Raw genomic sequence first — 25,676 nt, forward strand, 5'->3', positions numbered from 1 at the left:
TTGATACACTTGCCATAGCCTAGGTTTTCTCAACTACAGCGTGACAACCTAATGAAGACTTTGTATCATCCAAGCAAGCTAGATCTCGACTCTTTCAATAACTGAATCGCTAGTCTATTCTGGAGAAGGGACGCCGAAAACTTCGATTCGAATGTGCGCCGACAGGAGGGCTGGGAGAGTGTCGTTATTTAGGCCTGAAGTGGATTGTGCATTGGGGAAGTAATATTCTGTACGTAGATAGGCGAGTCGGCTTTCGACTCATTGTATCCTAGTCTCTTACCAATGAGTAGTGCGAGAGCCAGAAGTTAGGATAGTCAATCTACCTGACATCCAGTCCGTCGGCTCACAACTCAGCTTTGTACCAAGGCCCTCGAGATGACACGCCATACTCCCAGTGTTGGAATAAAAGGTCCTGTCGCCCTAGCCTATGGATAGCTGAGCGTATTTTATGCTTCGAGGAGGGAAAGAGATTCGGTACACGCTATTGCTGGCATTTGTACTCGACGGTTCGGTCCGTAGATGTTGTTCATGATCGACTAAAGGTGCTTGCAAGAGACTGCCGAGGAAATGCTCTGGCTGTCGTCGAGTCCCCGTCATGGAGAAGGGACCGGTAGGTTCTCGAACGAGTTGGCGTTTTGTTTATTCTCTATAGGTAGTCTCTAGAAGTAAGCGCAGTGAAATAATGTTAGCTCAGTCGGCGTCGCAAGTATTGGCGAGCCCTGCAATTATTCGAGTCGGATAAGTCTTGACGTGCTCGATAGACTAGTCACAACATAAACATGAGATGTGTATCTGACTCCATGCTTGTCAAATTGTGATAACAGTAATCGTTTTTCATCTTTGGTGGTGGGAGATTGACCAAAATCTGCCAGTTGAGGGTGATGAAGGTGGATAGATTATCATCACTGTCATGGTGGGGGAAGCAGTAGGTACAATTCAAGTCTCCCGACATCTATCGGCAACTGTTGTTGAATAATATGGGCTTTTTCTTCTGTAATGTTGTTGTTCTTGTTTCTATTTCGCCATGATGCCAATCTATATTTAATTCCACAAAGAGGAATTCATCCAAAAAAAATTGGGATCGAGAACAGAACAAAGCAACGCCCTTTGATCCTTGGAAAATGTCCACTGGCCAGCCTCTGCACAGTTCGCTATTCCTCTACTCCTCGAGACCCCAACCCTTGCGATCTAGAAAATACCGACGTTTTCATGACAGTTCAACTGTGTATGGCAAGTCCTTAGAATCTTGTTTTCACCATGAGAAGAGAAGACATCCAGAAACTAACCATCTCCACACTTTTCCCCAGACATTCTCGCCCACCCCAGAAGCCATCGAAACGCCAGACCATAAACAGCAATAAATCTGCATCGTCGGCTCCCGGTTATTAGAAGACCGGTATCTAATTCCCGCTGTTTAGAGTTCCACCGGAGCCGTTTGCTGTCTCCGGGCCGGTTGATCTGCTCTGGACCGGAACCGAGATCCGGTCTGTTCCCCAACCATAGGCGAATTGGGCGGTTCTTTTAGTGACTTGCAGCGGACAACACACTTCTTCTACCCTCCACTGCCCCGGCTTTACATATTCATGGGGTCTTTCCTTCATCATGACTGGTTTCGACTCAGACGACATCGACCTTTATGGACACGATGCGACGGCTTAAGCATACTCGACCCGGTTTTCTAGCGCGTCCATGTGACGTTTTGTTAGGAGCTGTCGTGGATCCTCGACTTTTTATTTACTTGCGAGACATCCGTTGACCGGAAGCTTTCTCTCTTGTTCCTACATCTTTCCATTCTTTGTTTCTTTGTTTCAACACTTGAGCGAATTTCTTCTGTTCTTGGAAATCCTTTCGAAACGAAATAAACATCATCATGGCTGAAAACTACCACAAGGAGGTCATTTCTGGCGTATGTTGCCCCTCAGTCATGAGCTGTGCTGCCCCTCGTCAACAGGATTGATCGCTAACATGAGAGACTCAATAGCTCAAGGACAAGAGCCTTTTCATCCAGGACGCCTTTATCGACGGCCAATGGGTTGCTAAAGATAACAAGTTTGATGTCTTTGGTCAGTAACGCTTCCATCATGAGTACAACAAGATCATTGGAAAGCTAACCAGTATTTTAGAGCCTTCTACTGCCACCGTCCTCGGTCAAGTCGCCAACTGTGCCCTCGAGGACTTCCAAACCGCCATCAAGAGCGCCGATGCCGCCCAGACAAAGTACTTTGACAGCACAACTGGCGCCAGCCGAGGTGCCATGTTGAGGAAGTGGTACGACTTGGTTCTCGCCAACCAAGAGGATCGTATGTAACCTGCTTAAACACTCGCTTCAACACAACACTAACAAAACATGTTTAGTCGCCAAGATCCTTTCTCTCGAAAACGGAAAGACCTACTCTGAGGCTCTCGGAGAGGTCATTTACTCGGCCAGCTTTATCTCATGGTTCGCCGAGGAGGCTACTCGATCCTATGGTGTCACAATCCCCTCTTCAGCTCCTCACACTACACTCATGACAATTCGGGAGCCCGTTGGCGTCTGCGGTATCATCACCCCCTGGAACTTCCCCGCCGCCATGATCACCCGAAAGATCGCTCCCGCTCTGGCCGCCGGATGCTCTGTCGTCATCAAGCCCCCTTCTGAGACTCCCTACTCCGCTCTCGCCTTCACCAAGCTTGCCATTGAAGCTGGTCTTCCTCCCGCTACCATCCAGGTTCTGCCCACGCGCGACCGTCAAGCTGCTACCGAGCTTGCCACCAACCCTCTTGTCAAGAAAATCTCTTTCACCGGCTCCACTGGTGTTGGCAAGTACCTTGCCAAGCTTGCTGCTGGTACCCTGAAGAAGCTAAGCTTGGAACTCGGTGGTAACGCTCCTTTCATTGTCTTTGAGGATGCCGACCTCGACCTGGCCGCTGAGGGCGCCATGTTCTGCAAGTTCCGATGCTCCGGACAGACTTGCGTCTGGTAAGTTTGATTGTGCCTTGAGTTTCATAACATTGCTAACACTTTGACAGCGCCAACCGACTTTACGTTCAGAAGAGCGTCGCCAAGGAGTTCACTGCGAAGCTCGTCGAGAAGGTTAACGCTCTGAAGATGGGCGGTGGTCTCGACAAGTCCACCACCCAAGGGCCCCTCGTCAACAAGTCCGCTGTCGACAAGGTCAAGGAGCACATCGCCGATGCCACATCCAAGGGTGCTAAGATCGCTACCGGCGGCTCTACCCCCGACAGCCCTGGTTTCTTCCACCAGCCCACCGTTCTTACTGGTGTGACACAAGAGATGGCCGTTGCAAAGGACGAGACATTCGGTCCTCTGGCCCCTGTCTTCGAGTTCGACACAGAGGAGGATGCCATCCGTCTCGCCAACGACACCGAGTTCGGTCTTGCCGGATACTTCTTCTCCAAGGACATTAGCCGTGTCATGCGTGTTGCCCACAAGATGCAGGTCGGTATGGTTGGTGCCAACACAGGCAAGATCAGCGCTGCCGAGGCGCCTTTCGGTGGTGTCAAGGAGAGCGGTTACGGAAAGGAGGGTAGTCTGTACGGTATGGCTGAGTACCAAAACATCAAGTCCATCACCATCGGCAACCTCAACATCTAGAGTGGGAGTTACATGATGAGGTATGAGAGAAGACGCGGAAGAGAAAAAACGGAGAGTTTGTTTATTTAGCCATGATCAATAATGACGAGGCGTCTCACAGGATAACGACTGGGAAAGATCCCCAAAATACAAAACAGTAAAATTTCATTAATCATTGTCTGTCTTTCCTTTTATTTCGAACTTTTGACATATCAAGATAACCTGGCCTCCATTTAAAAATGTTCTCTACTCACTGGTCTTTGTAGTGATCCCGTTATACTGCCAACTTCTCACATGGAAACTGAGTGATCACACCGATCCTATACCCAGTCTAGTGGGTAGCAGGAAAGTTGGCCTCCTAAGTCTTAGGGTATAAAGATAAGTAGTCTAAGAAGCTTAGTCTAAGAGCCATAAGATGTCCTAATAATTTTGTCTCTTATTCTTCCAGTGGTCAATTTGTCTAATACCCTGAGGTCAGTTATGCGGTAGCCTTTCGACGGAATCACGAGGGCCGTATTGTATGCACCTTCTAACCAACGACATTCCATAGCGACATATTTAAACGGCTGTCTTTATTCCCCCCTACATATTGATCTCCAAGCAAAGGTTCCTTTATGGACTATTCCAAACTCCTGACTTGTGACATCACATTAGCTCTCCGTTTCTAAGGGCTGCTTAAATTATTCGCTTTCATTAAGCCTACCCTGCAGAGAGCCCAATATTGTCTCTGAATAGCTGTCAGATATACCCTTTGAACTTTCGCACTTCTCGCCGAACTTCAAGTATTTCTTTGCAGATTTCCCATCCATAATTGAACTAACATCAGCTCAGACTTCTACCATTCCGCGCTGCGACATAGCCGTATAGCATCATGACTACCAAGAGCCATACAAACGAATTTCTCTCCAAGGAAGGCCAGGAACGTGCATTTAAGTCATCATCTCCCCCTTCGATAGATGCTTTCATATCGCTTTGTTCCCAAACCGCCACAAAAGAAGATTACCCACTTGCGACAGACATCGAGTGCAACGTACCCATTTACAACCTCGCCAACTACTCAACCTTGACAGAAGGCCAAAAGTCTGCTCTTCAAGATGAGTGGTATAAAGTCCTTCTACAGGGACCTGGAGTCTTCGTCACAGCCAACCTCTACCAGGACCTAGAATTGATCGATAAATCAACGGCGGCCTTTTATGACATTATTAAGGAAGAAAGTGAGGGAGCAAAACCAGTCGGCGATCACTTTGCTGGTGCTGGAAAGAATGATCGAATCTGGAACTCATTCAGCAAGCACGGCATCCAAGACCCCGAGTATTTCTTCCGATACTTCTCCAATCCCTACCTCGATCTCATCTTTGCTTCATGGCTTGGTCCTGGATATCGCATCACCGCTCAAGTCAACAACGTCCGGCCTGGAGGGCAGCCACAAGTGTCCCACCGTGACTACCATCTAGGCTTCATGTCCGCAGAAAACTGCGGTAGATATCCCAGAGCTATGCAAGTTGCTAGCCAGTGCTTGACTCTCCAGGGTGCTGTAACACATGTCGAAATGCCTGTCGAGAGCGGCCCAACGCGACTCTTACCCTTTAGCCAAGCCTTTGCTCCTGGGTACATGGCATACCGTCTCCCCGAATTCAACCAATTCTTTCTGGACAACTACGTCTCGCTTCCGTTGAAGAAGGGGGATGGCTTGTGGTTCAACCCAGCTCTGTTCCACGCAGCGGGAGAGAACAAATCTACAGACATCAATCGGCTCGTCAATCTCTTCCAGATTAGCAGCGCTTTCGGAAAGCCGATGGAGACTGTTGATGCGGTACCTTTGATAGAGAGCACATGGGATGTTCTATCTGCTACGTACAAGAAACATGGGCTGAGCGAAGAGGTCGAAATGTTCATTTCTGCGGTTGGAGAAGGGTACCCTTTCCCGACTAATCTGGATAATAATCCGCCGAGAAGCGAGAACATGGCACCCGACTCGGAACAAGACGTTATCAGAGATAGCTTAGTGAGGGAGAAGACCAAAATGGAGGTTTTGGCTGATCTTGCAGAATTTCGTGCCAAGGTCAAAGCTTAGATGAATCAAAATAGGGTACAAATGTCGCAACAGGGCAGTTTCTTGCTTGTCGTATTAATATTACTATAATACAAGGTTTACACGGGAACCAGTGCTGTCTAATTAGAGGTGTGCATCTCAGAAACAGATCGAACGAAGATAGACTTTACCGTCTTCTTCACATGTCCACGGAAGCTATCAAATGTAACCGGATCGTGACCCTCGAGCCATCGACAACTGACTGACATGAAATCCTTGTCAAACCGTATGGACACTCTGAAAGCAAAAACGCACTCTGTTGACTCAGATCTGGCATCTTCTTCATCTGCTCTCTGTTTCTTTCTCCGCCAAGCTCGCGCCCAGACACGACCGGCTGCTCGGCCAGTGCCTTCCAGTCTTTCAGCGTCCCATTCCCAGCTGAGAAGTTCGAGCTTTTCAAGCTCAGCGCGGAACTGGTCTGCAAAGTTGCTAATGGAGCCATGGAAAGGTAAATCCACAACCGTCTCCTCCGTGATATCGGGGAGAGCGTTCTTGGAAAGTGAATTCTTGGTGCCGCGAGCAACGTCTTGACTTGGACGCATGCTTCCAAAGCTCCACGCGATAGCCCAGCGCCTCGTTTGACTTCCTTGGACAAATTCCGTCACGGCGTAGTTGCAGATATTGTTCTCCTTCAGCTTATCCACAAATGTGACTAGGCTTGACTGGAAGCCAAACATAGATGTGTACCACTGCACACGATCTCGAAGGATGAGAGACTCGTTGAGGATGCGATCAACAAATGCGACTTCACCACCGGCAGTTATCATCTCGACTTTGGCACCTGTGCAAGCCGTGAAGGGCGCCTGTGACTTTTTCTTGGCACTTTCAACAAGCTCTTGCTCAGATTTGTAAAAGGGCGGGTTAGACATGGTGAATGCGATACGTGGAACATGCAGTTCATCTAGTGGGATGAGATTGTCTGTCCATTTCCGATCGACAACCTTGATCCTCTGGTCAAGATTGTTCAAAGTCACATTCTTGCGAGCATACTCAAGACTTTTGGAATCAATGTCTATTTTTGTTAGTTGAACGTTGGCTGTGGCTATACGACGATTTACCTGTAGCGATAAAGTTCCAATTGCGTTCTGTGCAACCTAGTAGTGGGTAGATGCAACTTGCGCCGGTACCTATATCTAGCCCGACAACATCCTGAGCATGCTTCTCGTACGTAGAGGTGTCGAGAAGTCTTTTCAACCAGAGGATATAGTTGTGTCGATTAGTGACCTGTAAGACGCGTTAGATATGAAGACGCGTCAAAGTAGTGGATATAAACTTGCAGGTGGGCACAGTCGATCATTAGGAAGCTCAAGCCGCAGTCCAAAGTCCAGCTTGAGAAGTGTTTTTGTCAACTGCATAACGCATTCTGGATCGTTGAAGAAGTCAGACTTGTGCTCATTCCACCTGGTATTGTATTAGTTTGGCTGGTCGAATTTGACTATAGGTAGGATACTTACAGCCGCGCAAAGTCTGTATCTTGAAGGGCAAGCTGTTGAAAATCGGGTGCTTTGGCGTATAGTTCGGCGTAGTGACGATCTCGAGCTACATCATCTTGTGCTGGGCCTATAAGGGTGCTGGTCGTGGCTGTTGGTTGGTTCGTATCACCATTATCTACAGGGAGCCTGTAGTTCTGCAGGTCTTGTGAGGCTTTCCTCTTTTCGCCCATCTTTGACGGCTGAGATGAGTGACAAGTGTTCAAGTTGTATGATGCTAAGTGCACATTTTCGCAGCTTTTCAGTAAATGCGCGTGAGTTTTGATGTCGACAAATCTCTAAGCTGTTGGTGAAAACGATGAGTTTGCTCGGCCATGGCACGGTGCACGTTTGAGTTGCAAGTTAGAGTGAGATACTGGACTCAGGCCTTGTAATTTAGCGACACTTTGGAGGTCGCAACCTCTGAAGCACAATCATTTCATCAATTGTCGCAAGCAATCCCGTAATGAGTGAGTAGCATTCAAAGACCCAGATATACTTAGAAAATATACATTCATATTCTTGACAATCATTAACAAAACAAATGAAATCGCGTCAGCGTCGTTGAAATCGTGTCATCGTCTTATATACGGCGTTCCATCATTTTCCATCTCATCATCATCATTCACTACCACAGCAGAACCCTCCATCGCCACCCCTCAAGGGTCTTCATGTCCTTGTCGTCGACATCGGGGTCGCCGTGCTCGATTCTTGAAGCGAGCTTCTTGAGTCGTTTCTGCACAGTTCGGGCGACCCGGATCGACACCTCGTTGGAAAACACAAACAGCACGGCAAACACGAGAAAGGCCAGCTTGGCGAAGCGACCTTTTCCGAGTATGCCGCTCTTGATGTGATCGAGAAGACCCTTTGACTTTTGGAAGGCGTACTCAGTGTCGTTGGCAGCTAAGTGAGAATCTTCATCGTCTTCGTTTCGGCGCCAGAAGCGGCGGATCATGGGAATAAAAGTGGCACTATCGGATCGGTTAGCCATTAAAAAAGGTCGGTTGATAGGGCCAAAGACTTACATGGCTCCTCCCACGATCCATCTTCGCCAGCGATGGTTCTCGGCTTCTTTAGCGATGCTGCGTACCTCACCTTGCAAAATTCTCAAGTCATTCAAGACAAAAATCGTCTGGTTGCGAAGACGCGTTTCAAGCTCATAGGCCGACATGGAAGCATCGCCACTTCGTCGCTGGCGCTGCAAGCTGATGTATTCTCGCAGATTGAACTGACAATTCGTTCTGAGAGCGCGAAGCTCTCCCAAGTCAGCTGGGATGTTAGCAGGTACCATCTGGTGAGGCGGCTTTATTGCGCTGGCCATGGTTCCGGGATTGTTGGGCAGATAGGACTCAGATATCGGGCGCATAGGGAGGTCATTGGGTCCAGTCTGGGGCCCGCTGACGGGAGGATAGTTCTGAGGGTTGTACTGCGATTCAAAGTGCTGAGGGTTGTAGCCTGGTTGGTAGTAGTCCTGAGTACTGAAGTTCTGAGTGCCAAACTGCTGAGATCCATACTGAGCTTCAGGACCAGGATATGACTTTGCTCTCTCTGGGCCTCGCTCATACCCGCGATCGCGACCAGCACGGTCACGTTCGCGCTCCTGGTCTCGCGTAGGAGAAGGACTGCGGATGGGTTGAGGATCCAGAGATCGAAGGGGCGACTTGTTTGACTTGCGAGATTCATCCATGATGGGCGCTTAGTAGATAGCCGTGATCTTCAATAGAGATGGAACTGATGTCAATGGCAAGTTCACCTAACAAGGGGATATTGAGGCCCAAAGATGATCGCAAGAAAGGAGGCGAAAATTTAGCTTAAAGTATTCAGGTAAGAAAAACAGACTATTTGCCTTGCATGCATGTGCGTGCTGGCTTTATCGGCGAGAGAGAGGCTGGGCTGAATAAAAGAGGCCAACCCATGACGCTCAGACAAGCAGGGATAGGCATAGGTTGGGCGCGTATGTGGGGTGATGGAATTCATGAGGTTGGGGGAAGGACAGGATAGGAAAGGGAAGTGAGATATGCAACAAGTGAGTGAGTGATATTATTAGCTACTGAAGTCTAAAATATTCTTTTTCTTTCACCGTTTCTGATGGCAGCTGACTTGACTAATATCCTAATGCTCTATACATGCGGTGTGCCATCCCATCAATACCCTCGACAGGCAATGCACGTCTCATGTCTCGTAAAAGCTGATCCTGGACCTCGGGGTCGAAACGTTCCCAAATTCTACAAACCTGACGCATCAAGTCTGGTCGTCCAGTGCGGAAAATACCAGCAAAGGCTTCAAAGAGAATAGTTGTCTCGTCCCAGCCCAGAATGTTGTGAACATCTCGGATGAGGTTTTCGAAAAAGTCTAGAATCTCGGCCAAAAGCATGTCTGAGCATCCCAGTCCACGCTCATTGTCGAGAACCACGCACAGGGCATGCATCATGCCGGCCCAACGAGTTACCGCATAGTCGCGGGCCGGGTCGTCTTCTATTTCCATCTCGGCGACCCCAAACATGTCTATTGCACCAGTTCGGGAAAAGTCTTGAAGGTGGCGGAACAGAAAATGCAATGCCTGATGGATGATGTGTGGCGGATGCGGTGCCATGTCTTGAGGCATGAAGAAACTCTCCAGCATGAGGGTTCCTCGTCTGACTGCATTTTTGGTCCGGGGCAAAAAGGTGAATAACATGTTCTGATCAATGCTGAATCGTCCTCCGGCTTGTCCAAATCTGCCACCTTGAGCCTCAAGATCGTACAATTGGACAATGATGTTGTCTTGTCTTCTATCCTGGCCTCTAGCTTCGGAGTTGGGTGTTGGATTGACATCTCGTCGCGGGGGCTGGGGTCTAGGCAGTGGATCAACGGGCTCTCTCATGTCTTTAACAGAGGCATCAGAGCCAGGCTGGGCAAGACCGTATATCTCTCTGGTTGTGGTGTCGTAGCCCATATTGCGAAACATGGCCGCTTGAGGCCCACGCCGTCTTGTACGAGATCGTGTGCTGGTTTGCTCACGAAAATAATTCTGCCCCGACATATCAATTTTGTCAATCAAGGTATTTTAACAGCATAGCATCTATAGGGAATTGAAATTCGGCGATATTGCAAGTTTCTTATAGTTATTGGGCTTCTCTGAGCCACAGTCCGTCAAGTTTGTTCACGTCGGCTGCCATACGCGCAAAGGAACGAGCAAGCAAAGCAAAGTCATGACACAAGTTTGGTTGAACGATCAAACACGAACTATGTTTCCACAAACAAGCTCGATTGATATTGATTGCTATCTCACTGACAAGTCGTGGTTATAAACTTTGACCAGTAATGTAGATCGGAACATGAAGCTATAGGGTGAGTTGGTACAAGACGCATGTTTCGTTCTCCGTCATTTGGCACATCTACAACCCGATTGTCCATACGGAGTAGATATGACCCCTTATTACTGCTACCTAATATTTCTCGTATTCCAAACATGGTCTGGTGTTTGCGATAGTTCTGGCGGCCGACCACACGATACCTGAAGTCTCAGGCACGAGAATTAGGCGGCCGGATGAATCAGCAGGCCTGATGGCTTCGTAGACATGGGTGGTCCCCCACCAATTTCCGACTTCCAGTCTCGTTCTCTCACTCTTTCATCTTTTCGCTTTTCAAACACGAGACAAGGCATCTAGTCCGCCAGTCTTACTAAAGGCATCTCAATATATTCTTATCGTACCAAATATACTTCTTTTGTTATTTTGAAATAATGTATACTTATCAATTCCTCCTGTTCCCGTTCAGTTACGCTCTGTTTGCTTTGCAGCTTCGTGTTAGTGCCTGTTGTCAATGTTCTGTTTGAGATCTCACTCTATTTCTATAGCAATAGTGATTTTAGGGTCAGCAGTTGCCTTATCTTGAGGCTCTCGGACGAGTATAAGTATCTCGCCTCCCCCCTCCTCCGTCCTGTATTCTGGTATGCTCTACAGCACTCCTCTCTTCCCTCTTCTTCACACATTCCTCAATTCAACTCACACCAGACGGTCCTAGTTCTCAGTCTGAGACCACTTCATCACCCTCTATCCTCCTCATTCATACTTGTGTCGTTCCATTAGCCACCAGAACCTTCCTGCTGCCGTTGGCATCGTCTCATCCTTGTCCCTACTACCCATTATGCAAGACCTACCTTCTGTCTTTGCTGCTGATGTTGCCCACAATGTCGAATATAAAATCCGTGACCTTGGCACCCGTTCTGTCACACTCTTTCCTACCCAAGCTCAGGTCAAGCGTGAGATGAAGGATGTTCCCCTGAAGGTTAGTCGAGTGTCTAGGGCAAATGCATGTCTATGACTTACACCATGTTAGCCCGGCATCAATGAAATATCAATTGTTGGTCTTAGTCCTACCATTGACAAGCACTCGGTCATGGTTGAAGGTAGCGGGGCTGCTACCATTACTGGCATCAGTGTCGAGTTTCTTCCCAACCGTGAAATCTTTGATGAAGTCTACCCTGACTCTGACGAGGATGAGTCTGAGAGCGGAGATGATGATAAAGACGATGATGAGCTCTCAGACGCGCCTCAAGACCAAACTTTGCTGGGAGTCAAGATGAAGCTCATTGAGCTCAGAGACGAACAACAGATGGCCAGAGAAATCGTCGGCAATGCGGACAACCGTATCAAAATTCTGGACGTCTATTCAAATTCCCTTGATAAGAAAGAAGACATTGACATTAGTAAGGTGCTCAAAGTTTACAAGGTGGAGCACATGGAAGCTTTCAAAGAGCGCTTGGTTGGTGTACAGAAAGAAAGAGAAATCGCCGAAGCTATCAACAACGCCACAAAGGAACAATCGCGCCTGACTAGGATTGCTGAGAAGGTCCGGGCGAAAGAATCCAAAAGCAAAGCCAAAATCCAAAAGGCTTTCATAAAGAAGCGGGAGCAGCGCACGAAACGACTTGAGGAGAAACGCAAGGAAAAGCAACGCATCCGCGTCGAGCGCGACCGTTGCTGGCCTCAATACTGCTACACTGTACACATCCAACTTGAGGTAAACTCTTCTTACACGCCGGCCTCGTCTCGCCGAGAGTCAGTGTCCAGCGAGATTGAGCTTGTCCAACGACCCCGAAGCAAGACGATTGACATGGAAGAAACATCTTCGTGCGATCTGGTGCTGTCATATGTGACTGACTCGGCTTTCTGGACGCCGAGTTACAACATGCAATTATCAACTGTCACTTCCACCGGCGTGCTTTTCTTTGATGCTGGTCTTCACAACACCACATCTGAGACCTGGGAGAACTGCAGGATCACCCTATCTACTTCCCAGGCTACATCCTCAAGTCTCGACGAGTCTAATCCCACCCTCGCACCCTGGAGAATCAAGCTAGGCAACAAGGGATCTGGGTTAGGCTCTAGTGACGTCCTGGAAAGCAATACAGAGCGCCAGCAGCAGGTCTCCTGGCGCAATAAGAAGATGGTGATGCCGCCGCCACAGTACAATTTCAAACGTGAAATGTTCGGCAGCGGTGGCCACGCTCTGCAGGATTACCAAATGCAGCTGATGTTACTGGAACAGCAGAACAAGAAGAGGTCGATGATGGCCAGACAGGAGAACAGCTCTTCAGTGCCATTGCCGCCACCTGTAGCACAACTGCATGGAGTCCAAGCGCAACAAGTCCAAGCGCAACAACAGGCACAGCAGCAACAGATGCAGATGCAGCAACAGCAACAACAGCAAAATCAGGCGCGGCAAGCGATGAACTTGAACTTGCAGGGGGCTGTTCAGCCTCTTATTGGGCAAGAACTGCGACAGACGCAAGATCAATTGATGGATTTCGACTTTGACCAGTTCTTGCATAACGATAACGAGGACATAAAGAAATCGGAACCTCAGCCGTCTCTCGAGTTCCAGAACTCCCTCGTCGAAGAGACGGGCTTCACAACAACGTTCGATCTGCCCGGTCTCAAAACTCTGGTCCCCAAGTACACCGTCTCGAAGCAGCGCGTTGCTCGTCTTCAGTTCACGAACGTATTTTTCAGTCACACTGTCGTGGCTAAGTACCAGCCAGCAGCATACCTCAAAGCCAAGCTTAAAAACAATAGCAAACTTACCCTTCTCCGTGGACCAGCAAGCTTGACGCTTGACGGGAGCTTCATGGGGCAGACCAAAGTTCCTCGATGCAGCCCCGGCGAGAAGTTTACTCTCAGTTTGGGGGTGGACTCGTCGATCAGAGTCATGTATCCAAAGCCTGACGTTCGAAGAAGCACAAGCGGCATGTTCAGTAAGGAAGATAGTTCTGTTTATGTCCGAACTATTACGATGCATAACACTCGCGTCACTGCTGGAAAACCAGTCAATGTGTTGGTTCTTGACCAAATTCCAGTGTCCGAGGACGACCGTTTACGTGTTGAGCTGTTGAGCCCTCGTGGACTCACGGTCGAAGGGTCCGGTCAGCCAGCTGGGGCTCCTGGGCGTGAAACGGCAGAGGATAAGGATTGGGGCAAAGCGACAGCGTCTCTGAGGAAGTATGGGCAGGTATCGTGGGATGTTGCGTTGAATGCAGGCAAGTCTGTCAAGTTGAATCTTGAGTACTCGGTTTCGATGCCAAGTGGTGATGTTGCGAAGGAGTGTTGATTGAACCACAGCTTGTAGTGGTGGCGCAATGCTGATTATGGTAGGGAGGTGGCCAGCGGATTGAGCTTTTGAACGAGCTGAAATTGCAAAACAATGCTGGTTACCATGTTACTGGTTATAATTTTCATGTTCTTCCAGTTTTTTAAGGGTTACTGTTTACAATACGGCCTCCTTAAGACGCCGTCTTATTAGTTGAGTTAGTTCATCACTGGACTTAATATAATCATTTTCTACATGTTACCTAATTGTAATCCCATGCGTACCAACTACGATATTCCAGTTGTGGCAGACTTACACTTCTCTTGATTCTCAACTTTTGTTCAACAACCACGCCACAAACTTTGAATCGTTGCCGACCGTACTTCTTAGAGAGTCAATGACAAAGACAGAAGGCAAGCGACGGTTTGATCAACCCGGCTCCGATCACGCACTCGAAACATTAGTGATAGACTCAGATGAGTCTTACACCGGGACGACTTACCCTGCATGCCAGGTACCTAGCTACAGTAGTGAATTCTGGGATTGAGATACAAACCTTGAGATCAATGTTGTTGAGTCAGAAGGTAAGCAGGAATTAATGTTGGAGATATTTGTTTTCCCGAAAACCTATAAAGACGATCTGGTAATACCGATTCCTCGTCTTGCCTTGGTCATTGAAGCTGCATCGGATGTCCCCACGTACCTTTAAACACTGCCCCTCCATCTCAAGTCAGGTGATCCGATTGATTGCCCCTCCCCCTCCTTCTTGGGTTATCAACGCTGATAAAAAAATCCACCATTGGGCCCAACAAGATCGAACGAACAACACAACTGTAAATCGCAAAGATGTTGGACATTGAGGATTTCATCGAGGAGCGCGGTGGAAACCCGGAGAAGATTCGGGAGAGCCAGCGTCGCCGACATGCCCCTGTAGAGCTTGTTGACGAGGTTATTGCCCTCTGGCAAGATGCGCGAAAGAGTGAGTCACGGAGCAATTTCACAATTACTCTATGGTGCGCCAACTGACCTCCTTCAAGCCCAATACGGAGTCACCCAGATCGGTACACAAATAAACGGCGTTCAAAAGGAGATTGGTCTCAAGAAGAGGGCCAAGGAGGATGCGACCGATCTGCTCAAGGAGAAGGAGGAGTTGACAGAGAAGAAGAAGAAGCAGGAGGAGCTCGCTGCGGCCAAGAACGCAGAGCTAAAGGTCAAGGCCAAGCTCGTCGGAAACTATGTCCACGACTCCGTACACGTCAGCGACAACGAGGACAACAACACCATCGAGAGAACCTGGGCGCCCGAGACCTTCGACAAGACCACGCAAGCCGCTCTCTCCCACCACGATGTGCTCCTGCGAATTGGAGGATACGACCCCGTCCGAGGTGTCAAGCTTGTAGGCCACCGAGGTTACTGCTTGACTGGCTACGGAATGTTCCTGTGAGTCGGACACCAAGGGCAACGATATCATTATTCTAACGTTGACAGGAACTTGGCCCTTGTCAACTACGCCACTTCTTTCCTCTTCAACAAGGGTATGCAATAATCGAGCGAGTCAACCATTATCTGCTAACGACTTTGCGCATAGGCTACACCCCTAACCAGCCCCCTTTCATGCTCAACCGCGACCAGATGGCCAAGACCGCCCAGCTCTCTCAGTTCGACGAGGAGCTGTACCGTGTCTCTGAAGGCCCTACACCTTCTGAGTCTGACCGATACCTGATTGCCACCAGCGAGCAGCCCCTTTCCGCCCTCCACGCTGAGGAGTGGATTCAGCCCGCCGAGCTTCCTATCAAGTACTGTGGTTACAGCACTTGCTTCCGAAAGGAGGCTGGCAGCCACGGTCGCGACGCTTGGGGTGTGTTCCGTGTTCACCAGTTCGAGAAGGTCGAGCAGTTTGTTCTCTGTGGTCCCGATGACAGCTGGGACCAATTCGACCAGATGATGGCCAACTCTGAGGAGTTCTACAAGTCTCTCGGCCTCCCCTACCAGGTTGTTGGCATCGTCACAGGTGCGCTGAACAACGCTGCTGCCAAGAAGTACGATTTGGAAGCGTGGTTCCCCTTCCAGAAGGAGTACAAGGAGCTTGTTTCTTGCTCCAACTGCACAGATTATCAGACACGAGAGCTTGAGATTCGCCATGGTGCCAAGAAGGGCAAGCAGATTGTTGGCGGTGGAAAGAAGGAGTACGTCCATGCTCTGAACGCTGTAAGTCATCTATCAATATTTCTGTGCGTGTTGATCTATATGCTAACCGCTATCCCCAGACACTCTGTGCTACTGAGCGAACACTGTGCTGTATTCTCGAGAACTACCAGACCGAGGAGGGTCTTGTTGTGCCCGAGGTGCTGCGAAAGTACATCCCCGGCGAGCCGGACTTCCTTCCTTTCATCAAGGAAGCTCCCAAGGAGGCCGAGAAGGCCGAGAAGAAGGATGCTGGCAAGAAGGAGAAGACACTCCCTGTCCGCGAGAAGGCATAAACGAAATCACTTGGCAAACGGAACAGGATGTTATAGAGGAAGAAAAAAGTCGGCACTTGTGTTTGATGATATAGTGTATGACGAATTGATGGAAGAAATGAATAAAGCATAAAGACAACTGGATTGCGTGACTGTGTTCATATGACTGCACCGGTGATGATGAGCTGGCGTTCGTGCAATGAATAAGCTGGAACTGACCAAAGCCTCATGATACAAAGAAGTATTCTGGAAGTAGACAACGGGATATTCGAAGAATTAAACTCGATACGGAGTATTTGTTGTAGAATCGGCAAGGATTCAAAACAGAGTACTCGCCCTTGTGGGTAGTGTAAGTGTTTACAAGGGCACCAGGCAGGTCTTTATCAGAATCACATGTTTAATTTCAATGTTCTTTGGGCTTTCAAGACATGAAGCCCTTCACGACGTGTTCAATATCTTCAACTGTAAGGTCGACCTACTCGCGAAGGTCAAAAACTCAATAAACAACTAGGTTCCCCCGGAACAATATCCTTCCCATGAATTCGTACCAGGTGGCTCAGCATCCATGTCGAAGTCTCTCTGAGTCCTCAGTTATAAAATTTTCTGCTTGGCAGGGTGTGGCAGTCTCGCCCGTTCTTAAAGAGTTGGCCGCCGTTGCAGTTTTGGGCATTGAGCTTCTCTCGAAACCCACCCGTCACACCCGACTGTTGTAAGGTGTATCTATCCTCATACTCGTGATTGATACATAATATTACAAAGTCCCTGTACCATATGGTCTAATTCATCGAAGCTGCTGACAATTATCAAAATGACATGGTGGTTAAGTACTGTAAGTCGTCAGGGAAACATAGACTGTTGTTGGGAAAACAACTTCACAGTTGCATTCCAAGTAATGCCGGTCATTCTAGTGGAAAACACGGTACCGTGTCGCCGTGTTTCAACAAACACTGTTCTTGAATCGGAAACGGCCCCACAATATTTCTGCCGCGTCTCCTTTTTGGCACGCGAGATGAGATTGGATTCAGGTGCATAAGGTGTAGGCAAGCGGGAAGGGCTCATGCCATGGATATGACAAACTTTGCTAGGCAAGCATGTTGATAGGACACAAACGAACATCGTTTAGGCATGGCAGCAGCCTACATGTTGGTTCCAGAGAAGGGGTTGCAGAGCATGACGCCGGGCGGAGGTTCAGGATGCGGTTCCGTCAAGACCTTGACCCTGACCGTCCATCAACATCCCAAACTGTCACAAGATATGCTAATAATCATAACCGAGGATGAAGCGATTAGCTCAGCCATCCAGATTTGTATTTTGGATGAGGAAGAGGAAGGGGAAGAGGGAATTGCCAGAAGAGATGAGATGTGCGCACAATGTAACCCTCTCAACGGTCCGTACGGAGGAGAAAAGGAGCTCAGTAAGAAAATCAGCGGACGACGCCGATAGCCCCTCTTTCGGACTCTCATTTGCCGGACCGGAACGAAAAGCATTAAGATAGCGGCTGCAAAGAGGCGAAATACACGAGCATGGAAGATTGATCCTAGCTCGTACACGCAAAGGTGGTCATTCAAGTCACTTTATCGCAGAACGTGATTCTATCAGTAGCATAGCCCGTGTTCGGGGGTGGTACGAGAGCGAACTTCACATGTTTCGAGGTTTGATTGCTGTATGTTGATGCAGGCGATTTGCAACGACGTAGTAGGCGTCTTGACCACCCTACAAAGAGCAATGAACAGAGTCACCACGATGTTGTACTCTAGCATGCATCGTTCAATATTGGGGGCAGATGGAGGAGAAACACTGGCAATTATAGAGGACAAAGCGGAGGAGGATAAGTCCCGCAACCGCCGGTACCTATTACCCCACCTCTCATCTTTTCCGTTTTCTAGTTCATAGGCTGAGGCTGTCGGCTGGCTTTGGTGCACTGTGGGAGTGTTCGGGGGGGGGGAAAGACGGCGGTGAAAACCCTCGGACATGCCGGGAGCGCCTTTCTCCTCCCCCGGTTCCTGTGCGACAATGTTGCCAGCAACCAAGAACAACGAGCCTCGTAGAAAATGTCGCCGACGCCTCCGCTGCAGTTGCATCAATCAATACATTTCATGCCTTCAATGTATGGAGTAGGTTAAAATGGTAGCGATAGATAAAATCTCCGATAATTTCCAAGCTCCTGGTCTGATAATCGAGGCGCTTGCACAAAAGCGCCTGGATTGTGTTCTCAGACTCATGCCTCTATTCCGGTATCTGGAGTCCGGGTGTTTGGGGAAGGGTTCCTTATAGGCAGTACATCTTGCGACTCCTGACATGCGAAGATAAGAGCCATCAGGTCCTGTTTTATCGGTTCAGGCAGTTTTCGAGTGCGAAAAGTGTATGTTATTAAATGAACTGCTTGCTTGAATGTAAAGTGGTTGGGGTTGGCGAAATGGAAGAGTGATCAGTACGTACCGCCACTGGCCGGTTCGGGGGGCGGAAAGTCACTTCGACCGTCCACCTTCCGTTTATTCGGCCTCGTTCATTCTCTACGGGCCGGAGTCCACGCCGAAAAATCATCCCCTCTCAGTTTTTTTCCTTCTACAACATCTGAGGATATACGCCACATTTTCTGATCTACATTTTCTAACTTAAAGCTGCAGAAGAGCGAGGGGGAAAGTCTGTATTGGATTCGTTCCTGCAACATACGGATAACCACTTTTTTTTCGAGCCCTACCTTCTTTGACTCAAAGTTGCCGAGTGAGGGAGAAAGTCGGTATTGGGCTTTAGAAATCACCAGACACCACCAAATTCTTGAAAGAATGGCTTCATCCATAAGATCTACTACAGCCCTTCGCGCGGGATCGGCGTGGTAAGTTATCTCATGTATATCACGAATCTTCGCTGGTTTGTTAACTCTAGAACAGCACGCGCTGTAGAAAGGGCAAGACTAAATGCGTCTACGAGAGTGGGAGACCACCTTGGTTAGTATTGACTTACTATAGCTTGTTCTGAATAGCGCGACTTACATAGGGCAGCAAAAATTGTGCCAAGGGGATGCACGACTGTTATTTACCCTCAGAGAGCCTTCAGCATCACGGAGGAGGAAGCCCAGCGCGACACGCCAGCCATCCTCATCGCCCGCGCGACAATGTTCCTGCCGCCGCCGCACCTGCTGCTGAGAGACAGCCTGTTGTGGGTGCTGCTCCTACGCGTCACGCCCAGACAGGTTCCGACAAGTGAGTTGCGGGTGATTGTCGCCCATCTTCCTATTCCTTCTCTACTTGACATGTTACGGTCGCCTTCCAAGTGGTTTGGCGGACATCGTTCTGTGCTCTTCTTTACCCCGGGTGGATCGGCAGGCTCGCTTCACTGCCTCGTCTCATCATCAGGCTCTTGCGCTTTCAGGCTTCAGCCTTTCACCTCAGTCCTGTCACTCTAAAGGCTGGTCACCCAAATAAGGCTCTTGGTCTGATCATCTCTTGCCTTCTTATCATTCGTTCATTACCACACCCGCGCTCGCGTCTGTTTGGTATTCTCCCCAGTTCACCAAGGGCTTGACTCCTAAGGCCTGTGTCCGTCTTGGAGCCCCACATTATCGCCGTCGGCTTACGGCGTGCCCCCGAAATTTACCTTGGTCGAGCTCACTCATGAGACGGGCCGTGCCACCCCCTTGTCGACATCCCGACGTTCCGATTCTACAGCTTGCTACCAGCTATCAAGAAGACTTTTGCTAACGAAGCATCTATCAGATTGACGCCTGAACTCATTTCTGAATGCGAGCGTGTTGTATCAAAGACCTTCCCGGCTTGCGTTGCGTTTCACAAGCCCTCCTTTGTTCAACAGCTTAAGAGCGCGTCTTTGGACGCTGCCCTGGTTTATGGTCTTTTGACCTGCGCAGCCCGGTACGTCACCAATTCCGAACCCTGCTGCCCAATTTCCCTCCCGGTTGTTTTGGCTGGTCTCGTTTGTTACGCCGACCGTCGTCTCATTTCCCATCTCGTTTTGACTCGCCCATCCGCCCGGCGTATGGCTCCACACCGATCGGTGCTACCATCACCGAGTTTGAGCCTGTGCCCCAATATCTGGATATTTTGCTGTCCGGGTTTGAGCCGAGGATTCCCGAGTCACATCTTCCCACAATCCCCGCATCCCCACTGTTAAATGTCGTGATGCTTAAAGTTGCCAGCCTCAATTTTGGCCAAAGTCACGAATGTGTCGCTAACATTGGCGTTTAGGAGCTCGCCTAGCCTGATTCGCCGCTATGGGGGACCTACACAAGCTGCCGAGACATTCGCTGCCAAAGCCATGACTCTTATTAACCAAAACCTAGACCATCCTAACCTCGTTGATATTCAAGCATTGTGCTTGATCATTATCCACGAATGGGGCTCGCGCAATGCTGTCAGAGCCTACATCTACTTAGGCCAGGCTGCGCGCATGGTTCAGATGTACCGGATCTTGAACAGCCACCATCCATCTCCAGATGCAGACCTCTTCCTGCGTGATGAATCCCTTCGTCGTACAGTCTGGCTCATCTACATACTGGATTGCCTCCTGACGAGCACTCCCGGTCGATACTCTGCTCTATCTCCTCATGATACCGCGGACGTCTCTTTGCCCTGCTCGGACATCAACTTTGCCTTCGGCAATGCCGTGTTTGTCAAGACTCTGCGTCAGCAGCTCGACCCCAACGCCGTTCCACCCGGTCAACCCCCATCTGAGATTGGCGAGTTTGGTTACATTGTCCTGGCTTCGACCATCTGGCGCGATGTTGTCGCGATGCTTACCACTACTACGCTCGCAAGCTTCCGCGAGGAGGATTGTAGTGATTTGATTGCAAAGATCGAGGGTCTCCGGGCAACTTTACCAATGCAGTTCGTGGACAAGCCGGGCCAGATCAACCTTCATATGACGATGGGCTCTGGTTACACTTTTGCCATGCTTCATTGCCTTCTCCATTGCGCTACGGTCTTTGTCCACCGAAGACGTCTGTTGCAGGAGGTAACATCTTCCAACTTCAACCTGGAGTCGTTCCGTCTTAATGCTCGATGTCACGATATCATTGATCGTCTCTTTACATCTTGCCACGGCACAATCTCATTGCTCACTGCTGTTGAGGCTGGTTCTGAGAAGGATCATTCGCCTTGCTTTCCCATATTTATGCTTTTCTCTGCCTTCACAGCCAGTGCTACTGTAGCCTACCTATCTCTTAAAGGCCTTACACCCCCTAATGCTGTTGAGACAGCCGCACACATTGTCAAGGATGGTCTACGATTTATGAGTGACGGGACCGAGAACTGGCCTTTGATGGGTAGTTGGCTACGACACCTTACCGTTATGCAACGTGTGCTCAACAATGATGCTGCGGCTGCTAATGGCAGCAGTTCCCTGCGCCATAGCTCGGCGTCACATGGCGCAGGCGGCGCCAAGGACGAGATTTCATCCAACGCCGACACAAACCCAGACGTGATGGATTACGATCAAACCAACCGCGCAGGTAGCGTTTCAGGCCAAGGTCCCAACCGCTCCCTTTCGGAGTCAGTACGTGGTGACAGTGAGCCTCCGGTTGTGCTTGCTCGTCGTCCTGGCATCGCCACTATCAATGGTGGCTCAGGGGGGGTATCTACTCCTACCACTTCACCTCCTCCATCAAACACTCCACATGGTGCCAGTGGAATGTCTGGTATCAAACAGACCAGCCCGGAAATGGCGAACGGAATTGTGCCTCCTCAGGATGGCCAGACCACAAGCCAGGACATGACAGCGCCCGAACTATGCCAAGCTTTTGAGCGACAACTTCTCGATTTGGACGACTTGGCTGCATTCATGGGTGGAGGGGTCTAGAATTAACCGATGTTGCACGAACGAAGCTACGAGTGATTTTCGAGCGGGCTGCTAAAGATTATACCTACGGGCGATAGGGTTCTGTTTTGATATTTATTTATTTGGGATTTTTTCTTGGCTTCAGTAATTCGTTGTCTTCCGTGCAGACACTGGTAACCAGTGCTTTGGTGGAATACTAGGAAGGGATACTGTGGAAGGCGTCGAGGTGGTAGTACCGAGAGAGTATCGGGTAATAATTTAGTTACGTTTCTCCAAGCTCAAGTGTGAGATGAGTGTCGTGTGCCATCCGTAGACTGACAAGGGGAAATGGTATCCCAACAACTGGAAGTGAATCAAGATGGCGTCGTGGATAGCAAGGCGCTGGCGCTGGATGCTTGGTCCTTTTCTTTCTTATTCACTATCTAGGACTTTAAATCCACTAGTAAGGTAGCCCTTTGCGTAGAGCAGCCACCGTTTATTCGTAAATACGATACCCGGCATCTTGCCCTTAATCATTTATCAGAGCCAGTCCCAGAGTCTAACGGCTGGCATCCAGTCGGCGCCCGTTCATGAAGAAAAGAAACGTGGCACTTGTCCTGCTTCGAATCGTCGACACACCCTATGACGAAATGATGCTTGACCCTGACAACGACCAAGGTAACCATAAATGTATTAATATGTTATGATATAAGCTAAGCAATGCATATGATAATGTCCAGTCGGCCCACGATGGTGATAAGGATGTTCCATTGACCTACGATGATGATGTCGCATCAATCTACAGTGAGGCCATCCAATCCTCCAATCGTAATGACCTTGGTTCGCCCGATGTCTTGCAACTGCAACCAGAAACCGCTATCAACAACAACCGCCACTCGTGGAGCTCCCCTATTCAGATTGACTAACGAAACTCCGCCTCCAGGACAGACATACTGGCATCAACCAGCACCGGTAACAGGGCACCAGCGTGACGACTGATGAGTTGTGTAATCGTATACGCTCGCGTTCTATGTTGTCATAGCGTAACATTGCATCTCTACGGATGCTAGTGGAGGTTGTCCGGATCTAGACGAACATAGCGAAGGCCAATGCCAGTATTCTTTGCATCTCTCCATGCCCAATTCACAAGGCCTGTCTCATAGATGAGACTGAGGCCAAAAAACAAAGGCTTATCGGTCGGCACTTGGCGCTGTAGTTCCGTTTCGAATTCGTCTGGCATTGAGTGGATGGTTTTCTTTCAAGATGCCGACACGTATACATGTTTCAGTAAAAAAGCGGTCGCGAAGGACTGGGAGAGGTGATATAGGGGATCTTGAATTCCATGTACGAAAAAACATGGTAAATAAATCGCTGAAAGTCGGCGATCTTGGCTGGTGTACCTTTGATAGTAGATAGAGATTGGAGGAGAGTCGACAGGCTTTGAAGCTCGCGTAAGGTAAGATGTTCGCCAGTACTAATAATGACTCCAGCATTCCGTTCACCGGTATATCACATCATTTGCCCGATTGCGAGGTGCGACATCGGGGCAGTCCGGGCCTCTTACAACTTGTCCCTGCGCATGTGGATGGGCACGAGCTACTGGGTAGCAGAAAAGTTGACCTAAGCCTTAGGTTATAAAAATAAATAGCCTAAAGAGCATAGTCTAAGTAGCAGAAGTTGATCTACCAATTTCGTCTCTTATGCTTCCAGCGGCCAGTTTTTCTGATGCCCCGAGGACGAGCCCCTGGAGCCCTGCGGCGGGGCGTAGGATGAGGTCATGGGCTGTTAGGAGCGTCGTCATCATCATCAATGATGATGGTGATTGGGATTATTTCTGCTATGGTCACAGCTAAAGGAGAGATCAGTTAGCGGTAAGTCAATAAACAGCTCTGTAGACGCATAGTGGAATAGAACGCAAAGGGCATTCGTTCGGATTCTCAAAGGCAAACGCACGAGTGCGGTGATGTAAGAGTATGTATTTCTGTGGTAATTAGGGCTGGTCAGAAAAGCAGTGACGAGCGGTGCCAGATATGATATGGCTTGATGTTGGCAGTGGCAGGCAGTGGAAAGTAGTGATAGGAAGTGACAGTTATGACAGTGCTTGGTATAGCGCGGACGGCAAAAACTGTTTAAAGCAATCTGCCTTTCTCTGGTGACTTTACGTCTCCAGAGAGCTTCATGGCCCTAATCTATCAGCCCGTCATTTGTTACCTACCTGGGTACCAAGGTACGCCGATATTCTCAGAAGTTAGAATAAGAGTCTACTCCAAAATTACGTAGAGTGCTTTGAATAAAGGTAAGGCTGTCACGGTTTACCATAGCTTGATATAATTATTATGTCTCGTGGTGGAAAGAACTTGAAGCGTTCTACTTGGTAACAGAGAACTTGACCTCCTAAGCTTAGTGTACAAAAATAAAAAGCCTAAAGGTTATAGTTTTAGTAGCATAAGATGACCTACTAATTCCGTCTTTTATGTTCTCAGCGGCCAAGTTTCTGATACCCTGGGGGCGTTCTACACTGTCAAGCTGGGGTATAAACAGCCTCAGAGTGTTTCTAACACGGTATGAAATGACCAAGCTATTTCGTCATTTGGGCAATTAGTAAAGACAGCGACGTTTGCATTGAGTTATGGGATTTTCTCTTTCACTTGAAGTCCATGAAAACTGCCGTATTGTACATCTCGATTCGGTGATTGGTACCTTGACTGCACTGCACGCACTGGAGAAGGGATGGGGATTTGGTCAAGAGGTTACATCATCTCAGTATCTGGTACTCTTAGCCAATATGACAGTTTCTAGAAGAGGTTTGGAAGACGTAAGAAGTCGTTGTATTTTGGTTCCATTCATGCTTAGCAACGACGGTGTGGCACATCCAGTGAAGGATTGGTCCAAAGACAAATCGTTTTAGCTAAATGGGATCTGCGGGCGTAAATCATGGCCTTGCTTTAGAGAGAGGGATTTTCTGGGGAAATAAGCTTGTGGGAACTAAACTTTTGGGATGGATGGTTTGTTGATATACAGTATGGAGAGGTTTAGTAATGACGAGTCTGGTGACGTTTGTGAACTCTGCATCTCACGTATTACCAAGTATCAAGTACATTATTCTTGTTATTTATCCTAATAAAGTCACTACTTTTCGATCTGTTTCTCTGTAACTCTAGCGAAGTCTCTTGATCAAAGTAACGAGCATGTTGCGTGGTAGTGAAGGTGATGGTGATGGTGATGTCAATTCAGAGACATATTTGGATCCACTCTGGGTGCCGAATTGCCGATGTAGCTTACTGTAATCGGGAAAGCACCGGACCTTGTTCCCCACATCATCGGCCATCTCGTGCCGGGAATAGAACAGACAATAAATCTCCAGGTTTTAGCAATGGACAGCCATAAATGCGGAGGAAGCCTGGACTAAATAAGGTCTTGTAAGTCATCGAGGCACGGCACTTGACGAACGATTACGTCAAGAAGTACATCCAGTGAATGAGCAGTAAAGATTCATGAATAGGTACTCACCACATCTAGACATTCGAATCTCATGTCAAAAGCATACAGTCAATATCTAAAATATCACAAGACAAAACACAGCAAACCCTCCATCATGTAGTGTAACATGCATATCAACGACCATTGACAAGCGATAACGCTCACGACAGCAGCCATCCCTGTCTTCTGCAACCACAGACACTAAGATCTGCAGTACTATCTCTGAGATGCCGAACAAAAGGGACCGGCTCGGCGTGCCGTTT

The 25,676-nt window shown here is 48.8% G+C and overlaps 8 protein-coding genes across 8 annotated transcripts, besides 3 other annotated features; 5 read left to right on the forward strand and 3 right to left on the reverse strand.

The window, feature by feature from the left end:
* Window positions 1-1,870: 1,870 nt before the first annotated feature.
* FPSE_10400 (uncharacterized protein) lies at window positions 1,871-3,595 on the forward strand (the record flags this gene model as incomplete). The annotated part of the gene is made up of 5 exons (XM_009263517.1): window positions 1,871-1,906; window positions 1,982-2,063; window positions 2,124-2,300; window positions 2,356-2,959; window positions 3,010-3,595. 5 exons carry the CDS (start codon window positions 1,871-1,873, stop codon window positions 3,593-3,595), a joined length of 1,485 nt encoding a protein of 494 aa, XP_009261792.1.
* Window positions 3,596-4,445: 850 nt separating this feature from the next.
* Window positions 4,446-5,648, forward strand: FPSE_10401 (uncharacterized protein; the record flags this gene model as incomplete). Its single annotated transcript, XM_009263518.1, has 1 exon — window positions 4,446-5,648. One exon carries the CDS (start codon window positions 4,446-4,448, stop codon window positions 5,646-5,648), a length of 1,203 nt encoding a protein of 400 aa, XP_009261793.1.
* A 98-nt stretch (window positions 5,649-5,746) lies between these two features.
* FPSE_10402 (uncharacterized protein) lies at window positions 5,747-7,329 on the reverse strand (the record flags this gene model as incomplete). The annotated part of the gene is made up of 4 exons (XM_009263519.1): window positions 5,747-6,678; window positions 6,725-6,852; window positions 6,954-7,067; window positions 7,121-7,329. 4 exons carry the CDS (start codon window positions 7,327-7,329, stop codon window positions 5,747-5,749), a joined length of 1,383 nt encoding a protein of 460 aa, XP_009261794.1.
* A 434-nt stretch (window positions 7,330-7,763) lies between these two features.
* Window positions 7,764-8,822, reverse strand: FPSE_10403 (uncharacterized protein; the record flags this gene model as incomplete). The annotated part of the gene is made up of 2 exons (XM_009263520.1): window positions 7,764-8,106; window positions 8,161-8,822. 2 exons carry the CDS (start codon window positions 8,820-8,822, stop codon window positions 7,764-7,766), a joined length of 1,005 nt encoding a protein of 334 aa, XP_009261795.1.
* Window positions 8,823-9,239: 417 nt separating this feature from the next.
* Window positions 9,240-10,070, reverse strand: FPSE_10404 (uncharacterized protein; the record flags this gene model as incomplete). Its single annotated transcript, XM_009263521.1, has 1 exon — window positions 9,240-10,070. The coding sequence occupies one exon, from the start codon at window positions 10,068-10,070 to the stop codon at window positions 9,240-9,242; it is 831 nt and encodes a 276-aa protein (XP_009261796.1).
* Window positions 10,071-11,263: 1,193 nt separating this feature from the next.
* FPSE_10405 (uncharacterized protein) lies at window positions 11,264-13,726 on the forward strand (the record flags this gene model as incomplete). Its single annotated transcript, XM_009263522.1, has 2 exons — window positions 11,264-11,404; window positions 11,456-13,726. 2 exons carry the CDS (start codon window positions 11,264-11,266, stop codon window positions 13,724-13,726), a joined length of 2,412 nt encoding a protein of 803 aa, XP_009261797.1.
* Window positions 12,775-12,843: a microsatellite.
* An 825-nt stretch (window positions 13,727-14,551) lies between the features above and the next one.
* Window positions 14,552-16,185, forward strand: FPSE_10406 (uncharacterized protein; the record flags this gene model as incomplete). Its single annotated transcript, XM_009263523.1, has 5 exons — window positions 14,552-14,684; window positions 14,743-15,139; window positions 15,194-15,240; window positions 15,294-15,913; window positions 15,973-16,185. The coding sequence occupies 5 exons, from the start codon at window positions 14,552-14,554 to the stop codon at window positions 16,183-16,185; spliced, it is 1,410 nt and encodes a 469-aa protein (XP_009261798.1).
* Window positions 14,841-14,885: a repeat region.
* A 2,765-nt stretch (window positions 16,186-18,950) lies between the features above and the next one.
* On the forward strand, window positions 18,951-21,975 carry FPSE_10407 (uncharacterized protein; the record flags this gene model as incomplete). Its single annotated transcript, XM_009263524.1, has 5 exons — window positions 18,951-19,000; window positions 19,056-19,112; window positions 19,167-19,367; window positions 19,881-20,033; window positions 20,367-21,975. The coding sequence occupies 5 exons, from the start codon at window positions 18,951-18,953 to the stop codon at window positions 21,973-21,975; spliced, it is 2,070 nt and encodes a 689-aa protein (XP_009261799.1).
* A 3,153-nt stretch (window positions 21,976-25,128) lies between these two features.
* Window positions 25,129-25,158: a microsatellite.
* The last annotated feature ends 518 nt before the right edge of the window (window positions 25,159-25,676 follow it).

This window comes from Fusarium pseudograminearum, chromosome 2, assembly GCF_000303195.2.
Source record: "Fusarium pseudograminearum CS3096 chromosome 2, whole genome shotgun sequence".
NCBI classification, from domain to species: domain Eukaryota; kingdom Fungi; phylum Ascomycota; class Sordariomycetes; order Hypocreales; family Nectriaceae; genus Fusarium; species Fusarium pseudograminearum.